Source organism: Hypanus sabinus, chromosome X1, assembly GCF_030144855.1.
Source record: "Hypanus sabinus isolate sHypSab1 chromosome X1, sHypSab1.hap1, whole genome shotgun sequence".
Classification (NCBI taxonomy): domain Eukaryota; kingdom Metazoa; phylum Chordata; class Chondrichthyes; order Myliobatiformes; family Dasyatidae; genus Hypanus; species Hypanus sabinus.
In genome coordinates this window covers 44,080,892-44,100,761 of record NC_082738.1, presented here as the reverse complement: position 1 = coordinate 44,100,761, position 19,870 = coordinate 44,080,892, and the positions used below count along the sequence as shown (strand labels likewise).

General features: G+C 39.0%; 1 protein-coding gene across 1 annotated transcript; it reads left to right on the top strand.

Annotated features, from left to right (window-relative positions):
* The first annotated feature begins 1,577 nt into the window (after positions 1 to 1,577).
* Positions 1,578 to 19,591, top strand: ptges3l (prostaglandin E synthase 3 like). The gene is made up of 8 exons (XM_059956731.1): positions 1,578 to 1,702; positions 3,647 to 3,760; positions 8,570 to 8,636; positions 10,321 to 10,419; positions 11,260 to 11,346; positions 13,127 to 13,180; positions 16,219 to 16,243; positions 18,744 to 19,591. Exons 1-7 carry the CDS (start codon positions 1,578 to 1,580, stop codon positions 16,222 to 16,224), a joined length of 552 nt encoding a protein of 183 aa, XP_059812714.1. The 3' UTR covers positions 16,225 to 16,243; positions 18,744 to 19,591.
* The last annotated feature ends 279 nt before the right edge of the window (positions 19,592 to 19,870 follow it).

Sequence of the window (19,870 nt, the reverse complement as noted above, 5' to 3'; positions counted from 1 at the left end):
TACCCATAGTATGTTTTATCTTTTTAACAACAAGATTAAAATGATTGGCAAGTCCGGGATCGAGGTCTGAAGGTCAAATCTATGATTGGTGAGTCCTGGGTCAAGGCCTGAAGGACAAACCCATGATCGGTGAGTCCTGAAGACTATACCCAGAAGTCAGTGAAGTCTTGAGGCCAGAGCTGAAGGTCAATGTCCAGAGTTCGGCAAGTCTTGTTGAGACTTAGTGCTTTCAAAATGGGGTAGTGGCCAAGTTCTGTGTAATTGGAGGAATGTTTCCTCAATTTTGCATTCCAACTCCCAACCAGCTCTTCCCTGCATCCTAATAAGATAAAAGCCAAAATAAATCAGCCTTACTAATTGCCTTTTATGTATAGGCCTTTGGTGATTTTAATACCTTTAACCAAATCCACTTTCTCCTCTAATTACCTCAAATAATAATTGTAACATGCTTAAGGAGTGGTGATAAAACATTCTGAAAATCTTATGATTTTCTATTGACCAGTTATTCTTTAACTTCTAATTCTTAAGAGACATGTTCTAAAATTGTGTTACCTTTTATTTCTCCAGTCAAATAAGTTATGCTCAGTCCTGTTCCATTCTGTCTTCTCTTAATAAATGTATAAAGAGTTGAGAATCCTAATTCTACTTTGGTTCATCACTGGGTCCGCCAAAGCTGCTGAGTAAACATGCCATCTTTTCTGTGCACTGGCAGTCTTCTATTGATCTGCAAGCTATCAGGCACTAAATACTATAAGGAATTAGTGTGATTATACCACTTACTAACTCATGCAACTCAAATGTGTATTTTTTTAAGAGAAGATGCTAAGACTGAGGAATTAATGATTCTCATCATTCAAAATATAAAGTTGGCAAATCCACACTGAGCTACCTTGGTGATAGGTGACTCCCACATTTTGAATACTGGATTGTATTATTGGTTTAATGTTCTTACGATCACAGAAAGGTAATAGTAAATGGAAACCATTAGCAGTTAACTGATAGAAATTGTTAATGTTTCAGGTCTGTGACTCTAGAACATGAGAGGTTATCTCTGCTTCTCCTTCCACAGATGCTACCGGACCTGCTGAGTGTTTCTAGAATTCTATGTTTTTATTTACACTTTCATACCACTTACACTTTTATAATCTTAGACTGGCCAAAATTATTTAGCAATTATCCAGATCAATTGCTTCTCAGATTTTTTGCATGTGAACGTTTATCTCACAATGGCAATTGGTTGGTTCAGATCTGCCTCCATGAAGCAAAATATAATTTACAATCATGGAAAATGAAAGAAAAAAAGTTATTAATGAAAAGCAGGAACCAGTTGAAGATAGAAAGAAGATGAGCCTTGGTGGGCTTATCCACCAAGCTCATTTGTAAGAGCAATCAGCAATAGGCTGCAGTAAATCAGAAAGGAGAATAGAAATAAGATCAAAATAAGTACAAAGGTGTTTTTGAAAATGCTTTCCAACTGATAACTGGTCACAGGAGGTTGCAGTGTGCCAAGGTCTGCTATCACCAGAAGGGTGGATGAAAGTTCTCCTTATGTTTTTCTGAGAGAGGGAGGGATCAGGATGAGGCTGCAAGTTTTAGATGACACAACTGTTGGGAATGTGCATGGGCAGAGTGAGGAAAACAGCTTGGCAATTGAGGAATGTATAGGCTGTCTCAAGCTTAGAGACCACAATCAGCCGGCAGGGTAGAGCAGGAATAAAGAAAGGAGAAAGGAATGGGCTAAATAGGAAAGAAGTAGGAGAAGAAGGAGGGAGATGAGGAGATAGGGACCAAAGGAATTGGGAAAATGAAGAGGCAGTTATGGTAAAGGAGTCAGAGGTAGGGAGAGAGATGGGGCATGGGAGGAGAACTAAAGCAAAAATAGAGTTCAAACAATGCTTCCATGTTCATAGTGTGAGGGTAGTCAGAGACATTTTCTGTGGACTTAGTGTTTGCATCTTTGCGACAAATCAATAGTGGTATGAATAAATCACATAACTTGGAAAAAAAATCTTTTTTGGTGTTTTTCCTGCTTTTCCTTTGACTTATTAATTAAGTAATTAAGCTTCAATTTGTGCCATAGATAGAGAGGAGTGATTGACAGCCTGGACAGGCAAGGGAAAGAGGACGCCAAGGGAACAGCTGTTGGTAAAAACTGGGCAGTGGAGGCGGAGCAGGGAAGTCTTGACAAAGTGCAGGGTCTAAAACAGTAACGTACTGCAGGGAAACAACCACCTAAAAATAGCAGCAGCTGCTTCTGCCCGCATGCTAGGAATTAACAATCTCAGCAAACTTTTCTGAGCAATCTGCCCCACTTATTTTCCTTTGGAAGTTTTTGACGGGAATTTAGGGGAAGTGACTATGTGTGAAGAAACTGAGTACAGGTAGGTTACGGTATGAACTGTGTGCACCCACACTTATCATGAGTGTTGCAGATTAGTTTTCACCAGCAACTAAAACCAAGTGGGGCTTTATTCAGTAAGAATGACTTACCCTCCATCTAACAGTTTACATAGTTAATGATGTAGTTTGATGCTTTCAGGCTGGTCACTGAATATACTAGCGAATGGAGATCATGGGAAGTGATCTGTTTGTTTGCTCACTATGTGGTCTTCTAAATGCTTAGTAGTCTCTTTATGGTGCTGGGGATTTCCATGTGGCACCAAAAGCTCCCCGGTTAGTTTCTGCGTTGCTTTACATTTTCTTTTTAACTCATATTTTTGGGATCTACATATTGTTGACAAGGCCATTGTTTGCTGTTCAGTGTATTGAGAAGTTGGTGAAGAGATGAGTCCTCTAGTGAAGATACCATTAAAGTGCATGAAGTAGGGAGTATCAGTGGCACTCTAGGAGAGCCCTCACCACCCTGATTTGAGTAAAGCAATAATGTAAGATCATTAAGCACAATAGATTCTATTTTGATCCCCTGGCTTGATTGCATGGCTGAGTGTGGGATATGTCAAACCATGGTATTAATGATGTACATTTCTGCTGTTGCTGACGGTTCCGAACACCAGTTTGAGCTTGTAGATTTCACCCCCCCCCAATCAATTTATGGACTTCTATTTTAAAGAGAGAAACCCATTCATTACCACGTAAAAGGGAATTGTATTGCACATTAGAAGAGTCAAAAGGGAAGTATGAGATTAGCTCAACAAGTAACATAAATTGAAAGTGTAGCCAAAAGAAGGGTGAGGTCATTTAGAAACCAAAAATAAATTGATCTTGTGGAGGCAGAAGACTAGGGTGTGTTATTTAATAAATGCTGAGCATTTGGCTTCACTAAGAGAATGCAATTACTGCCACAGTAATGATGGAGGTATCAGAAAAACAGAATAGGATGAAAATAAATAAGCTTGTGGTATTTAAAACATTGTGGTTCAAAACAAAACAAACTGCTGCACTCAGAGACACGTATGCTCTACTCAAAGGCAACAATAAGTTTCTAGGACAAATTTTCTAGGTTTTAAAGTTGAGACACAAAGAGGTGATATCTTTAAAGGACCCCCAACTTAATTGTTAATTTTCCATGCAAAGCTGTAAAATTGAAAACAAACTCTTGCCTTTTTATTGTTCTGTTTCTATGTCGAAATTTAAATTAGCAAATGACTGACTGCTGTTTGATTCGCTTATTCTTTTATTTCTTCAGCCAACCAGCAAAAACTCAGTGGTACGATCGCAAGAACTATGTGTTTGTTGAGTTCTGTGTAGAAGATAGTAAGGATGTTTATGTTAAAATTGAAAAATTAAGGCTGATCTTTAGGTAAGAACTCCTGCATTTACTATGACTTATTCATTTCATTGTTATTCATTTAAATGTGCACTGGTGAGTAGATATGTGATTATAAAGTTGCCATCAAAAGACCATAAGATATAAGAGTAGAATTAGGCCATTTGGCCCATAGAGACTGCTCTGCCATTTCATCATGGCTGATCCATTTCCCACTCAGCCCCAATCTACTGCCATCTCTCTGTATCCCTTCACAGCTGCTTGCGGCAACGAATTCCACAGATTCACCACTCTCTGGCAAAAGAAATTCCTCCTCATTTCTGTTCTAAATGGACACCTGTCTATTCTTAGGCTGTGTCCTCTGGTCATAGACTCCTCCACCCTAGGAAACATCCTCTGTATCAAGGCCTTTCAACATTTGATAGGTTTCAATGGGATTTCCCCCCCCCCACCTATTCTTTGAATTGTATATAACTTCTATAATGTCTTGCAGCAGGGCCCAATGTGCTTTCTGCTACTAGCAGGAGTGAAATGCTCACTGGTGGGTGATATGAAATAAGTGTTACTCCAGATCTGATGCAACACAATAAAAACCCACAAAAGATAAAGAACACAATAATGATAAAAAACAATAAATATAAATACATAAAATGGCTTATATACATAGATTGATTGTATGCCCATAAAGTGATGCAAGGGACAGGAGTGTCTGTACATACTGTAAGGAGACTGACAGGAAGTAATAAATTAGGATGGTTTGGGGTGTAGGGGGGTTGGTTAGTGGGTGGAGGGGTTAATCAGCCTTGAGCTTGGGGAAAGTAACTGTTTTTGAGTCTGGTGGTCCAGGCATGGATGCTACATAGTCTCCTCCTTTACGGGAGTGGGACAAACAGTCCATGAGCAAAATGGGTGGGATCATTCATGATGTTACTGGCCATTTCCGGCATGTTTCAATATATATGTCCTTGATAGTGGGTAGGTTGGTGCAGGTCTGACTACCCGTTGTAGAGCCTTCCTATCTACCACAGAGCAGTTACCATACCAAGCGATGATACAGCTTGTCAGGATGCTGCGCATCTGTAGAATGATGTGAGTATAGATGTGCATCCTCCAGCTCTCTTCAGCCTCCTCGGAAAGTAGAGGCATTGGTGAGTTTTCCTGATTGCTTAGGATGTGTTCTGAGTTGTATGAAATGTGTACTCCCAGGAATTTGAAATTGCTTACGGTTTCCACTGCTGCACCAGGTGGCACCACGGTTATAAAGAGGGGTGTGAGTGGGGTAAGTTCTCCTTGAGTTAATAATCATGTTCTTTGTCTTGTTGACATTAAAGAAGAGGTTATTTGCCTGGCACTTGGAAATTGTTTAGAATTATTCATCATTAGGATAAGGGCTTTGCTAGCAATATCAATGTTTATTGCTCATCCATAGTTTTTTAGGCTTCCAGCCTGAAACAGGTGAAAAATTCTGTACTCTAATGCAAACAGAACCCAGTTCAATTTTGCTGAATTCTTAAGTTTTGTGCAGTTGCCTATTTATACATGGACTACATACAATGTTGTGATACTGTGAGCCATACTGTGAACTGATGTGAGCCATTTTCTTTTATGTGCACTAAATACAGTTCAAGATTTCCATGGAAGTATTTGTGTAACTTATCACCAATAGGAGCAGAATTAGGCCATTCAACCCATCCAGTATGCTCCACCATTCCATTATGGCTGATTTATTTTCCCGCTCAATCCCATTCTCCTGCTTTGACGCCCTGACTAATCAAGAACCTATACCTTGCTATGATGCAAAATTGTTGCAAATACCAGACCCATGTGAATAGTTTTCTTCATACTGATCAGAGACTTTCTCCAATATTAATCAAACTGAGGTCCAGTAATATATAGAGATGCACAATTATTGTTTTTTTCCCTCAAAATACAGTACTATGCAGAAGTCTTAGGCACATATGTATAGCTAGGGTGCATAAGAGTTTTGCACAGTACTGTAGTAATTTTATGTATTGCACTGTACTGCTGTCACACAAAAAAAAACAAATTTCATGACAAATGTCAGTGATGATAAACCTGATTCTGATATACTCATATGTCTCTATTGTGGACTGAGAGTGGAAAGGGGGCAGGGAGAGGGGAATCATGGTTGGGAAAAGGGGAAGGGAAAAGGAAGGGTGCGGGGACTACCAGAGAGACATTCTGTAATGACCGATAAGCCAATTGCTTGGAATTAAATGTCCTTGCCTGGTGTATCAGGGCTGGATGTGTTTGCACCCATGCCATCCCTCACCCCTGGCACTCCTTCTATGCTACCTGTCCCACACCCATCCCGCTGTGCTCCACTCTCGCTATTCCCAACACTCTTTGCTCCTGCCAGATTTACAAACTCACTATTCAGTCCAAGTTTACAAATACAGTACTGTACAAAAGTCTCAGGCACCCTAGATATATACGAGGGGTGATTAATAAGTTCGTGGCTTAAGGTAGAAGGAGTCAACTTTAGAAAACCTAGCACATTTGTTTTTCACTGTCCCCTGGTGTTGCCACCACGTCCTCGTGGACCTCCTTGGGTGATAAGCCCTTGAGACCGAGGTAGCGGATGACTGCACGAAGGCCGATGTTGGCCATTTTCTCGGACAGTGCTTACTTGCAATTTTCAATTACCTGAAAAAGAAATACCACAGAAGTTATTAACTTCAAACTTTCTGCATATTCAGTCAAAGAGTTGAACTGCACATACATGTAACTAGAGCTGTATAACTCATCTCCTTCTACCTTACACCACGAACTTATCAATCACCCCTGCTGTGGACCACCTTCTGGAGGTCCAAGACGCTGATTTCTACAAAGAAGGGATCTGTATGCTCCATGATTGCTGGACTAAGTGTGTAAATGTAGGAGAGGACTATGATGAAAAATAAATGTGCTAGGTTTTCTAAAATTAACTCCTTCTACCTTAGGCCATGAACTTATCAATCATCCCTCGTATATGTGCCTAAGTCTTTTACACAGCACTGCATTCAACTTTTCCTGGTTGATGGGAAACAGCAAGGAGAGAACATAATGGGTGAATTACAAAATGTATTTAACACTATTCTTGAGATTTTGAATGAGCAACATTTTAAAATCAATACAATGTACAGTATTTTGCATTTCCACCATTCAAAAGAAACATCTAAACTGCTGCTAATCTCTTGACTTGCTCTTCAGAATGAAATAATGCAAATAAAGCACCTATTGGAATAAAGATGAGGAGTTCACAAATTTCAGCAGTACCCAGAAAGTCTGATGTATCCAGTAGTATCCACAATACACAATCCTTTCTCAGTGGAAAATATATTAGTTAAAATATTTTATCTTAACCACAGTCAAATGGAATTTTCGTACTTATACAAGTTCATCAATTCTGTTTCAGACTTGTCTTTATTCCCTGGAGTGTAGGAGAATGAGGGGAGGTTTGTTAGAAGTGTACAAAATTATGCAGGGCATAGATAGGGTAAATACAAGCAGACTTTTTCCACTGAGCTTGGATGAGAACAGAACAAGAGGTCATAGGTTAAGGGTGAAAGGTGAAATATTTAAGGGGAATATGAGGGGGAACTTCTTCACTCAGAGTGTGGAACAAGCTGCTAGTGGAAGTGGTGGATGCGGGGTTCATTTTAACATACAAGTACATGGATGGGGGGGGGGTATGAAGGGCTGTGGTCCAGCTGTGGGTTGATGAGACAAGGCAAAATAATGGTTTGACATGGACTAGATGGGCTGAAGAGCCTGTTTCTGTGCTGTAGTGATCTATGTTATTATATGGAACAGCTGGAATGTAATACAGACAGAGGACATTTAAGCCAATTGCTTAGTACTTCTTAAACGTAGTTCATTGGCCACATGTACAGCTGAGATGGGAATAGTCTGGCTGGACAATCCTAAATTTTCAAGGACTATGTGGCAGAATAGGGATTAAAAACAATTGTGCTTATTTTGATCTATGAAGTGAAACATTTTGTTTCTGTCAGGCATCCCATTCAAGACTCCATAATTGTAACATGAATGAATGGATATACTAGAGAGTGTTTTTATTTATTGTTTCAGGATCTGGGCAAGGCTTGTAATTGTTGCCCTTCGGAGAGCATTTAACTCGACCACACTGGTGGATCTGGAGTGATGTAGGCTAGACTAGAGAAAGTCAATAGATTTCTTGCCCCAAAGGACTTCGGAAATCTGCAAGCATTTTTTGCTTGTGGCAGTAGACATTGACACTTAGTCTGCAGTGCTGAATGGGTGATGGATCGTCTACCCCTTCTGATTATCTACCAGCATCCAGCATCTTCTAAGCACGATTGATCCAAGGCAAATTTCTAATATAAATCTTGTAAATACAAGTCATTATCTTAACATGTACAAACACACTGGAGGAACTCAGCAGGTCGGGCAGCATCTGTGGAAACGAGCAGTCAATGTTTCGGACCCTTCATCGGGATTGAGGAAAGATCAAGAGGTGAGGGAGGGGATAGGCAGGAAAAGTGAAGAAGGAATGTAAGGGGGAAAGCACTATGGGTAGTAGAAGAAGACAGAATCATGGGAGAGGTGATAGGCAGCTGGAGGAGGAGGCAGAGTGAAACTGGGATGGGGGAAGGGAGAGGGAGGGAACTACTGGAAGTTGGAGAATTCAATGTTCATACCAAGGGGCTGGGGACTATCCAGACGGTATATGAGGTGTTGCTCCTCCAACCTGAGTTTGGCCTCACCATGGCAGTAGAGGAATCAAGAAGTCATTATCTTGATAGTTGAGGCATAATGAACTGATGTAATTATACTTTCTTTTCATTTTAAATTCAACAGTTGCAGAACAGCAGATAATACCAAACTCTACAATAACATTGAATTGTATAGCCAAGTGGAGCCAAATGTAAGTATGTGCTTTGAATGAACTGACAGTGTCTAGGCACATGTTCAGCGGCAAACTCTCATTATGTCCAGCACCATGAGAAAGGTATTGATTTTACACAATATTTGAAGTGGTAATCAGAAAGATAAACCAAAATAGTATTGGCCCAGTGTCTGAGGACCTTGTCTGTTGTAGTGTGAAGCAACACAATCCAGAGGGTTCAACTTTAAATCTTTGTCACTGCTGAGTTGGCTGACTTTTATATTGGGCAGCTGGTGAGCTGATGCAATTGATTTTATTTCCTCTGAACTAATGTGAAAAATGACTAGCCTGATATTCATCCCTGATGAAGATGGCAGAATTTGTCATCGAAACGTTGGTTAAAAATCGATACCTGTGTCCCGCTGGAATCCTGAGCCAAGTTTATTTGTTTTCTAAGCCTCTTCAGCAAATAACTCCTTGCCTCCTCTTGCTCTCATTGCTTCAAATTTAATTTCCCTATTGCTCTAAATTTATATTGCTTAAATGTTCCCACTTCTATGGGAGCCCATCACTGGCTCCTTCTAATCCCTGACTATTTCTAACAGCCTCTTTAGTGATTTCATCATTAAACTTGCCTCCTTCATTTATACAATTTTACCTCTCACTATGAACATCTTCAATTCCACTTCTGTCTGCTGCTTAAAGACTTCCTTCTCTTCTCTTCTCTCCTTGCTTCTCTGATTCTCAGAACCATGATCTCTAATTCCTAACTGCTTTGCATTTGGCCTGCCATTCTGTATCTGCTGATTCACCTGAATATCCCTTGTTTAACAATTCAAAAGCCTTCAGGCCCTGTGAAAACCTTGCTCTCTCTCAGTTCCACCCTGTCCCTGAAACGAATTTCTTCCCCATTTCCTAAAGTTATATCAATCTGTAGATAAGCTAAACCTTAAACAATCTGGTATTAACTGGATATCATCTATCATTAATTATCATTAGATTAAATTATCACTAAATTCAAGTTTATCTTGAGGATTAGTTGAAATATTGAAAGGATATTTACAGCTCATCAATAGGATTACAAGATATTGACCTCTTTACTAAATCCATGGTGCCTTTAAACATGCAGCTTGGACAGTAATACAAGTTAAGAGCCTGATGCCAGTTGAAATACTCCATTGAAAAATTAATCAGCAAAGTGTGGAGCAGGTGTTGATATCTTTGCCAGCTCCCACCATCATGAGCTTCAGATATTTTTCTAAATGTCCTGATGGAAAAGTGTGGTAATCCAGTTTTGCAGGAGCCATGCTTAGCCTCTTCCTCCTGTCCCCTCTTTGCCTTAAGCCCTCAGTCCCCTTCCTAGGACAGACATAAAGGTCATTGCTGATGAGGTTGGCAGGTTCCTTGGCATCTGTGCTCTGATGAACTGACTGGAGATGCAACCAGGATTGGTAGCTCTTGCTGAGTATTTTAAAGTATCTCATCGATGTGTGGGTCCTTAGTTTAGAAATCTGTTAATCAGACAGCTCTTGAGTCTGATCCTAAAAATGTCAATAAATATCGAAGTGCAAAGCTAAATTTTGCTTTTGAATATGGGTTATTTAGAGAAAAAGACAGCATTTAATGCCATCATTAAATAGTGCATAACTTGCTGCTTTACTGCATTAGAAGCTAAGACGTCTTTTACCCTTTGTCATTTTTTTGTTCTTCTTTCAACCAATAGGATTCAAGGCACAAACGCTCCGATAGGTCCATTACCCTATTCATGAGGAAAATCGAAGGTAAAAAAGCTTGGCCGAGGTTAACAAAAGACAAAACCAAGGTATGATTACAGATTAATTAAGTGAGTGAATTGCTGACTGAGAGCATCTTTACTGATGCTATAAAATCTATGGAAGATTGAAGGCATTGCAGTGTCTTTAGTCATTCCTGCGCAGTCTTCCATCATAATTATAAGATGCCTATTGCTTGTTCCCCAATCCAACTAACCAGGCTAAGCAAAAGCTGCTCAGAATGTTCGAGCAACAGTTCTCATTGAGAACCATGATTTTGAGAGCTTGGAGATTGTGCTTTTAAGTTTGGCTTTAGAATAATGCAATTATTGTGGGTGAAAATTCCAAAATTTGTTGCATTTTTGATAGATTCTTGATTAGTCAGGGCATGAAGGGATATAGGGAGAAGGCAGGAGATTGGAGCTGGGCAGAAAATGGATCAGCCATGATGAAGTGGTGGAGCAGACTCAATGGGCCAAATGGCCTAATTCTGCTCCTATGTCTTATGGTCTTATGATTCTTGCCTATTAGGATTTCTTGCTGCTCCCTTTTTGTGCATACTTTCATTGGTCATTGTCGTAATACTAAAGTGATTTGGTGCATGTTAGCTCAGTGTTAATATAAAGGGCCCATTTATCATAATGGGAAGCAAATTTTGCAATTATGGTACGTGTTAGAGTGCCTAGCCCCGGATTACAAATTGGAAACATGAACCATTTTCATGGTTAAGGATCAAGTAGATGATTTGTTTTCATAATCAACCTTTATTTCAATAAATACCCATTTCCCAAAGGTAAAATGGTAACCCATGAACTGAATGTCTTGTTTTTCTAATGTTTACAGAACAGGCTGTAAGGTCATACAAATCTTTGTCTGTTTCTCTCTTATAGCACGCTTGGTTAGTTGTGGACTTTGATAACTGGAGAGATTGGCACGATGATGATGAGCAGATGATCGACTTGGAGCACTATGCAAATGCAAGTTGAACCTCCGCAACATTATTAGCTTGTGTTAGAGACCTTTAACTCACTTGTTGTGCAAAATAATAATAAATTACTTTATATACTGTAGAATCTCCATAATTTAAGATAGACTGCTTGGGTAGGATGATTTTCTTACATGTCACTGTAACTGTTGAACTTAACATTAATTCCTTTAATCAAATTTGTTATTTTAATTTCATTTACTGCTTCTTAAGTACTCATCATGATATCACTACCGGTCACTAGCAGACTTGCCCAATCCTGAAGCATGATTCTCAGAAAACAACACTTACATTTCCCCATTACTGGCATGTTGTTTGTAAAACAAACACCAGGTATACTGGAATACCATTTTTGTAATAAGTTTTAAATCCTGCATGTCCTGCATCCTTCCCTCAACCCTGTCCCTGATGAAGTTTGTGCTCAGCTTACTGTTAGAACAACATTTTTTTCCCTTGACATTAAAATAAAACTCATTTTTCTACATTCCCTATAGTTATATCGTTGAATTCCCTTCTGATTAAAAAAAATTAGTATGTGTATTTCTTCATCATAATCCACCCCATTAAGTACTTCGGAAAATAAGGTAACAGATGAATAAAATAATACAAAGTAGGCTGTTACTATGATCTGTGTTACTGCTAAACGCTGACAGACTGTCATCTGACACCCCTTTCCCACTAACACATTTTCTCTTTTTTTGGTCAGGCTGTGATAGAGCAAGGTGCATGAGGTTATAATTTGCACAGTGGGTGAGAGAAGGAGATGCAAGGATATACTGCTTTATAAGGCATTGGCCGGATTTGCACTTGGAATATTGTGAGCAAATTTGGCCCAATAACAAAGGAAAGATGTGCTGTCCCTGGAGAGGATCCAGAGGAGGTTTACAAGAATGATTCCAGGAATGAAAGGTTTAGCGTAGGAGGAGCATTTAACAGCTCTGGGCCTGTACTCAATGTTAAGAAAGATGAGGTGGGGATCTCATTGAAATTTGATGTATACTGAAAGGCCTGGATTTAGTGGACATGAAGAGGACATTTCCATTAGTAAGAGAGTTGAGGATTCAAGGGCACAGCCTCAGAATGAAAGTAAGTTTTTTTTAGAATTGAAATGAGAAGGAATATCTTCAGGCAGAGGGTGAATTTATGGAATTTGTTACTACAGGGTGATGGAGGTCAAGTATTTAAGGCAGAAATTAGTAAGTTCTTAATTGGTAAAGGGTTAAGGGTTACTGCGAGAAAGCAGGAGAAAGAAATGGGCATGGTTGAATGGCAGAATAGTCCTGATGCGCTGAATGTCCTACTTCTACTCCTATATCTTATGGGAGGAAATGCAGTTGGAGAGTGGTGGGTGTGTTGTATCTGAGGGAGTTAAATTTTCTCAAGGAGCATCCCTGATGGTGGTTCAGGAAGAATACCTTTCCTTCAAGTTGTACAAAAGCAGGCCACACAGGATCTTATAGAGTATGAATAAAAATCAGAGAAGTGGTGTCCAGGTGCACACAGCTGGATACTACTGTGTAAGCTCCATCCTTCATGCACCAAACTCAGAATACTTGAAGGGGAAATCCCAGACTTCAGTCCAATTTTTCACCTTGCATTGTCAGATTTTGAACATTACACAAACATGTACGATTTTTATCCACAGTACCAGGATGTAAACCTTTTACCATATTATCTATAAAATGTATTTTTAAATCATCATTATTTGCTATTTTAGTGAGGACCTCAGGACCTTGCAATTTTTTCACTCTGCTTAATTTATTATTTTTCAGATGTTGAAAGATCTAAAGGACACTGGGGCGCCTCCTACAATGGATGATCTAGATGTAAATATTCTACCATAGTGAAAATGTTATTAATTGACACAGATCAATTAACTTTAATTTGAAGTTTACTTTGCTGGCCAAAGTCCAGCAAGGAGAAAAAAGTTTCTCTATATACATTGCCAACAGTAGAAGCCAAGGACAGACTTCCTTTCCCAAGTACTCTTGGGTCACGTAGACAGTGTATGCAGGAGAACTGGACAGGAATAAATGTAAATGCATCAGCCTCTAGTGCAGGAACTGGATAATGTAGTCTGGCATTCTCAGCTATTAGACATCTTAAACAACTTTTATGGAGAGAGAATAAATAAGACAACTATTTTTAGGTGGCAACATGCACAAATACTGAGGGAACTCAGCAGGTCCAGCAGCATCTATGGAAGTGAACAAAGGGGGATGGGGAAGGAGGACAAGATAGAAAGTGATAAGTGGAGCCAGGTGAGTGGCGGAGGGTGGGATGGAGCGAGAAACTGGGAGGTGACAGATGAAAATGGTAAAAGGCTGAAGATGAAGGAATTTGATTGGACAAGAGAGTGTATCATGGGAGAAAGTGAAGGAGGAGGGGCCCTAAGGGGAGGAGATACGTAGGTGAAAAGAGAAGAGGCGTGTTGCTCTGGATTTCCAGCATCTTTAGAATCTCTTGTGTTTATATTTTTTGGGTTGGGTCGCTCTTCGTCGATAAATGCTCATCAAAAACCCCAAGAATGTCTTATGTCTTGTGACTGGAAGAGTATAACCAGATAGACATACTTTATTGATCCCGAGGGAAATTGGGTTTCGTTACAGTCGCACCAAACAAGAATAGTGTAGAAATATAGCAATTTAAAACCATAAATAATTAAATAATAATGAGTAAATTATTCCACGTGGAAATAAGTCCAGGACCAGTCTATAGGCTCAGGGTGTGTGACACTCCGAGGGAGGAGTTGTAAAGTTTGATGGCCACAGGCAGGAATGACTTCCTATGATGCTCAGTGTTGCATCTCAGTGGAATGAGTCTCTGGCTGAATGTACTCCTGTACCTAATCAGTACATTATGGAGTGGATGGGAGACATTGTCCAAGATGGCATGCAACTTGGACAGCATCCTCTTTTCAGACACCACCGTCAGAGAGTCCAGTTTCACCCCCACAACATCACTGGCCTTACAAATGAGTTTGTTGATTCTGTTGGTGTCTGCTACCCTCAGCCTGCTGCCCCAGCACACAACAACAAACGTGGCAGCACTGGCCACCACAGACTTGTAGAACATCCTCAGCGTCGTCCGACAGATGTTAAAGGACCTCAGTCTCCTCAGGAAATAGAGACAGCTCTGACCCTTCTTGTAGACAGCCTCAGTGTTCTTTGACCAGTCCAGTTCATTGTCAATTCGTATCCCCAGGAATTTGTAATCCTCCACCATGTCCACACTGACCCCTTGGATGGAAACAGGGGTCACCGATGCCTCAGGTCCACCACCAGCTCCTTAGTCTTTTTCACATTAAGCTGCAGGTGATTCTGCTCGCACCATGTGACAAAGTTTCCCACTGTAGGGAGGTGAATTGGTTTGCCACCTACACCTTTATTTGTGTGTTGCGGACAAATGACTGGTCATTTTGAAGTTCTTTCCCTTGTGGTGAAACTGGAACTATTAATCACATTCCCATAACAAGTTGTGAAGCTGAAATCAATAAGTTTCATAATTTGTAGGCTAGCATCCTATAATGTACAAAAGTGATTTATTAATGGACTTTGTGTGTCTTGTATATAGTTGGCATTTTAGTTTGTTCTGACGTTCCAGAGCAAGAATAACAGTGGGAGTGAATGGATTATAAATGCACTGGCATTGTACATATCCCAAAAGTGCTCTTGATTGATTCAAATTGAGGCAGAATCTGACAAGCAATTGTTGTAAGGGTGCATTATAATTGACAATGGAACTAAATATGTTTATTTTAGTAATTTTATAAAGTATTCTGTTAGTTATCCTGCATTTACTTTGCCACTCTGCTGGATACCTCTCACATTTGGAAGCACTTCAACAATTGTCCAGCAATTATCACTGCAGCTTGTTGTTCTGCACAGCTACCAGCCAAAAAAAAAAGATAAATACTGATTAACGCTTTGTGGAATTAATTGATGTCATACCTATGTCTGATCCAACTACTTGGAAAAGAACAGAAAGACTATTTGAATGGTCATCTATCTCAATAAAATATTAAGACATTATAAAGCAGGTGGCCTGTACAGTGTAGGTGTAATGGGTAGAGATCCATGTGGTCTTAAAGCTTTCATACGCCAATTGATGCCCGGCTTCTGTGCCCCTACAAAATAAAATGAAGTCTCTGAACTTGAAGCTATATCTAGCTGTTTGTTTAAGTTCCAGCTGTCATAGCATCTGCTGACTGCTTGGGTCTTGTGGACAAGATATAACTCTAATTTGCATAAATGCATAAGGCTGCTGCCTGACATAGAGAGAGATCTCATTGGATGAAAAGTTGGGTGCTTTCAAATCATATATAGTGCCAGATGGATGTGCACTTCAGCTGCTCAATTTCAACTGTTTATTTGTTGACTGCCAATTCCCATTGGGTTTCAGATGAGAAGTCAAAATGTCAAAGTTCCGAGTAAATTTATTATTGAAGTACATATACGTCAGCATATACTACATGGAGATTCATTTTCTTGCAACCATTAACACTAGAACAAAGAAATACATTAGAATCAAAAAAAGAACTATACACAAGGACTGACAAACAAACATGGAACCCTTTCAGGAAGTTGTGCTAATTCCTCAGAGTATAAGTTTTGCAATAATGTAATTGATTCTTTGAAACTTTTGATTACTTGGATTGTCTGCACAAAGGAATAGGCTGTACCAAAGTACTCATGATGCATTTCATTTAGCCCTTTTAAATTACAAAGTTTTGCTTTGCTAAGTATTTTTAAGAACATATCCTTTTTGTAAATTGAGAAATGATGGTACATTTTTGACATTTATTTACATGCACAGTGTTGTCTGTTTGTTACACACTAATTTTACCTAATTTTTCTCTTTCTAGGATTAGCTTCAGGATTGTGTTGAAGGTATGTTTAAAAAAAAACAGTTGCTGGTGTGAATGACACAGAGTTTGCAACAGTACCTCGAGATAAAATGTACATAGTTACAGTGCCACATGTCTATGTGAGCAGCATGCACCAAGCCATTATTTTGTGTGTACTCACAAGGTTGACCAAATTCACTAGGAGCATTGATAAATTTCAGACAATCTCCAGAGCCCTGTTCTATGGCATCTGATGTATCCTGTTTGCTATGAGAAGGACTCTAATCTTATATTTTGTAATGGCAAGCAGTGAAATACCAGCAGTTGGTGTATGGCTGGAGTTGGGATTGGGAACACTGAGGTCCAGAATATGGACCAGGTGTGTATGGACCCAAGTTCAGCAGTGAGGACAGATCTTATGCACATGTTTGGAGGGTCAGGAATAAAAGCAGCTTTGTGGCTAAAATTTGAGGTCTAGAGTGCTTGATATATATCAGCTTATTTTGATAAGCTGAACCTTGCATTAAAAAAAAACTCTGTGGAGAGATTGATGTCACTGCGGCCTGAATGGAGTCTGCTGTTTCTCTGTTATTACCTGCATGACATGCACTAATGAATAATGAGGATTTGGTGGAAATGTATACACTGGGAAAAAGGGAAAATTTGAAAGGATGCACATATAGGGAAGTTGTGTAATATTCATAGTAACAATGTATAAACATAGTAAAAAGACCAGGAATTCATCCTCCATCTCAAACGTGCAATTACCAGTGTTTGTGCATTTAGTCCTTCTGAAGTTTAATATAGTATAACATGCAACCTTAATTATATTGCAGCTAACAATTGTGAACCAATTTTTTAAAAACTTTTTTTAGCTTGAATGAAGATTTGCAGACAGAAAATGCATTGTCAGTTTGTGTCCCCTCAAAGTGTAGAATGATAATCTGAAATTTATTTTCATGTAGATTTTACCAAATATAATGACAGCATGTGTTAAATCATAACAGGTGCTGTTCATACCACTCCTGACTTATTCAGTCAATGGATCTCTTTCTGCTTGGGTGATCTCCTATTTGACAGGAAGATGAAAGGCTGACAATTTGAGTTGTAAAATATTGTAAATGGGAGCTGGTTATTGCTGTCTTTGATAGAAGCTTGTGCAATAACCTAACAGTGATCTTATGAAGTATGTGCATATCTGTTCCTTTCAGAAGGCACACCAATTTGTGTATCTGAAATTTAAGAACTAATTTTTGTTTTGTATTGGTACAAACAATAAGCTTAGATGCCCCTTGAATGAAATGATCATTTGCATGCTGAAATTTGAGAAGTTGGCAAGGCACCTAAAACCAGTTGAGTAGTTGTGGTAAACTATGTATACCTGTCTGGACACGCCCCCTCTGCTGACTGCTCCTGTGGCTCCTCCCACGGACCCCGGTATAAAGGCGATTGGGGCCTGAGACCTGCCCTCAGTCTCCAGGATGAAGCATGGTGGTCAATTGCTGCTTGTTCTTTCTTCCAGTCAATAAAAACCTATATCTCACCTCACGTCTCAGAGAGTTACTGATGGTGCATCAGTAGTCATACTACAAATGTATATTAAGTAATGAAAATCAAGAAGTCTATTAAATGCACTGTAACCATCATGACTGCTAAGGGAGGAAGCAGAATGCTATTTCTATCATGCTTCCTGGTACACCAGATGAAATAAAATCAAAGTTCAAAGTAAGTTTATTATCAAAGTACATACATGTCACCATATACAACCCTGAGATTCATTTTCTTGTAGGTATTCACAGTACAACAAAGAAATACAATAGCATCAGTAGAAAATCTACACTCAAAGTCTGACAAACAACCAATGTGCAAAAGAAGACAATCTGTGTGAACACAATAATAATAATAAATAAATAACACTGATAACATAAGTTGTAGAGTCCTTGAAAGTTGTGGAATCTGTTCAGAGTTGAGGCAAGTGAAGTTATCCATGCTGGTTCAGAAGCCTGATGGTTGAAAGGCAATAACTGTTCCTGAACCTTGTGGTGTGGGATGTAAGGCTCCTGTAGCTCCTCCCGATGGCAGCAGAATGAGAGGAGAGCATGGTCTGGATGGTGGGGATCATTTGAGGATGGTTGCTGCTTTTTTTTGTGGCAGTACTCCTTGTGGATGTGCTCAATGGTGGGGAGGGTTTTGCCTGTGGTGGACTGGGCTGTATCCACCACTTTTTGTAGTCCTTGAGCATTAGTGTTTCAATACAGAAAAATCAAAATATTGACTTGTTATGCTTGGCTATATAAATAGTAAAAATCTTAGTTCTTGTCCCACTTATCCCAATTTAAAATAAACTTACACCTGATAATTCTGAAAAATTACATCAAGGAACATGAAATGATAAATTATTAGAGATTTAACAGTTTGTTGACAAAATAATTCTGAACACTATTTTCATTTACAAAAAAAAAAGTATTTCAGGATGTATATTGTATACATTTCTCTGACATTAAATTGAACCTATTGATTTATTTCCAAACTACCTCCTGTAGGTTTAAAGACAGAAGGACACCAACAGCGCAAAACTGGAAGATGCCACAAGAGCTGTCAGAACAACCGATTTTGTATTGAATTTTTTAATCATTTAGAAAATGTATTCTTATAATGGTAACTATTGAAGATTGGCAAATTGTCTAATGTTTATTTTAATTGAATCATTGACCGTATTTGAGGTATGAAAGAAAACTGTGATCTCCAGACGATTCAGTACATGCTCGTAAATTGTGACCAGGATTATACTATACTGTCTAATAAAGAAACGGATGAAAGACAAAACCCACTTGGTCAAAAAGAACATTCTTCAAAGCATCTTCCAATACAAAACAAACTGACTAAGAAACACTTGCTAATAGTTTTTGGAATAGTAATCCCTGCTAACCTTTGCTGATGTGTCTTACCCCAACTGCCATTTTGTCTCCCATCGAAGTTTTTCTTTCCTCTTGTTTCCCCCTCTTGTTTCAGCCTGTTAATCCTGTCACTTTAGAACATTAACTGTCAAACATTTCAGTGTTAAGACAAGGTCTCTCTAATGGACACATTGCCACATCTGTTGAGTTGAATTAGTGCTTCAGATGTATCCTTCCAACCGGTGCATTTATGATCATGATTCCTATTCCAGTAATTACTCTACTGTTTACACATCCTTGTTTATACTTGACGTTTGCTTTGTATTTCTCACATTTTTGACCCATTGCAAACTGATTACTGATGCTCAGGCAATTTGCTGTTTTTAAATGGCTTCTTTTAATAGGTGATATCTCCTATAATTATTTTATTCCTTTTCCAGAACATCTATCTTGTTTTAAATTTTGACAATAAAAATGAAACAGCTGTGTCCCTTTTTTATGGCTCGACTTGCTGTTCAATGTGTTTGTTTTAATTTAGCTATTCCTTCTCGTATTGAAACTGATACGTAACAAACTAATGTAATGTTGGCTACAGAGATGACTTTTATTGAGGATTTTTGAAACATTGCTGGTTATTGATGCATGATTGAAGTTTATGAGAGGAGTTTAAAAACTTCTGTTTTGTGCATATTCAGCTACAATCTGTTTATTCTTGACCTTGTAGCCTAGCAGAATATTGGCACTATTTGAAGTGAACAGGAATTTTAAGCTCT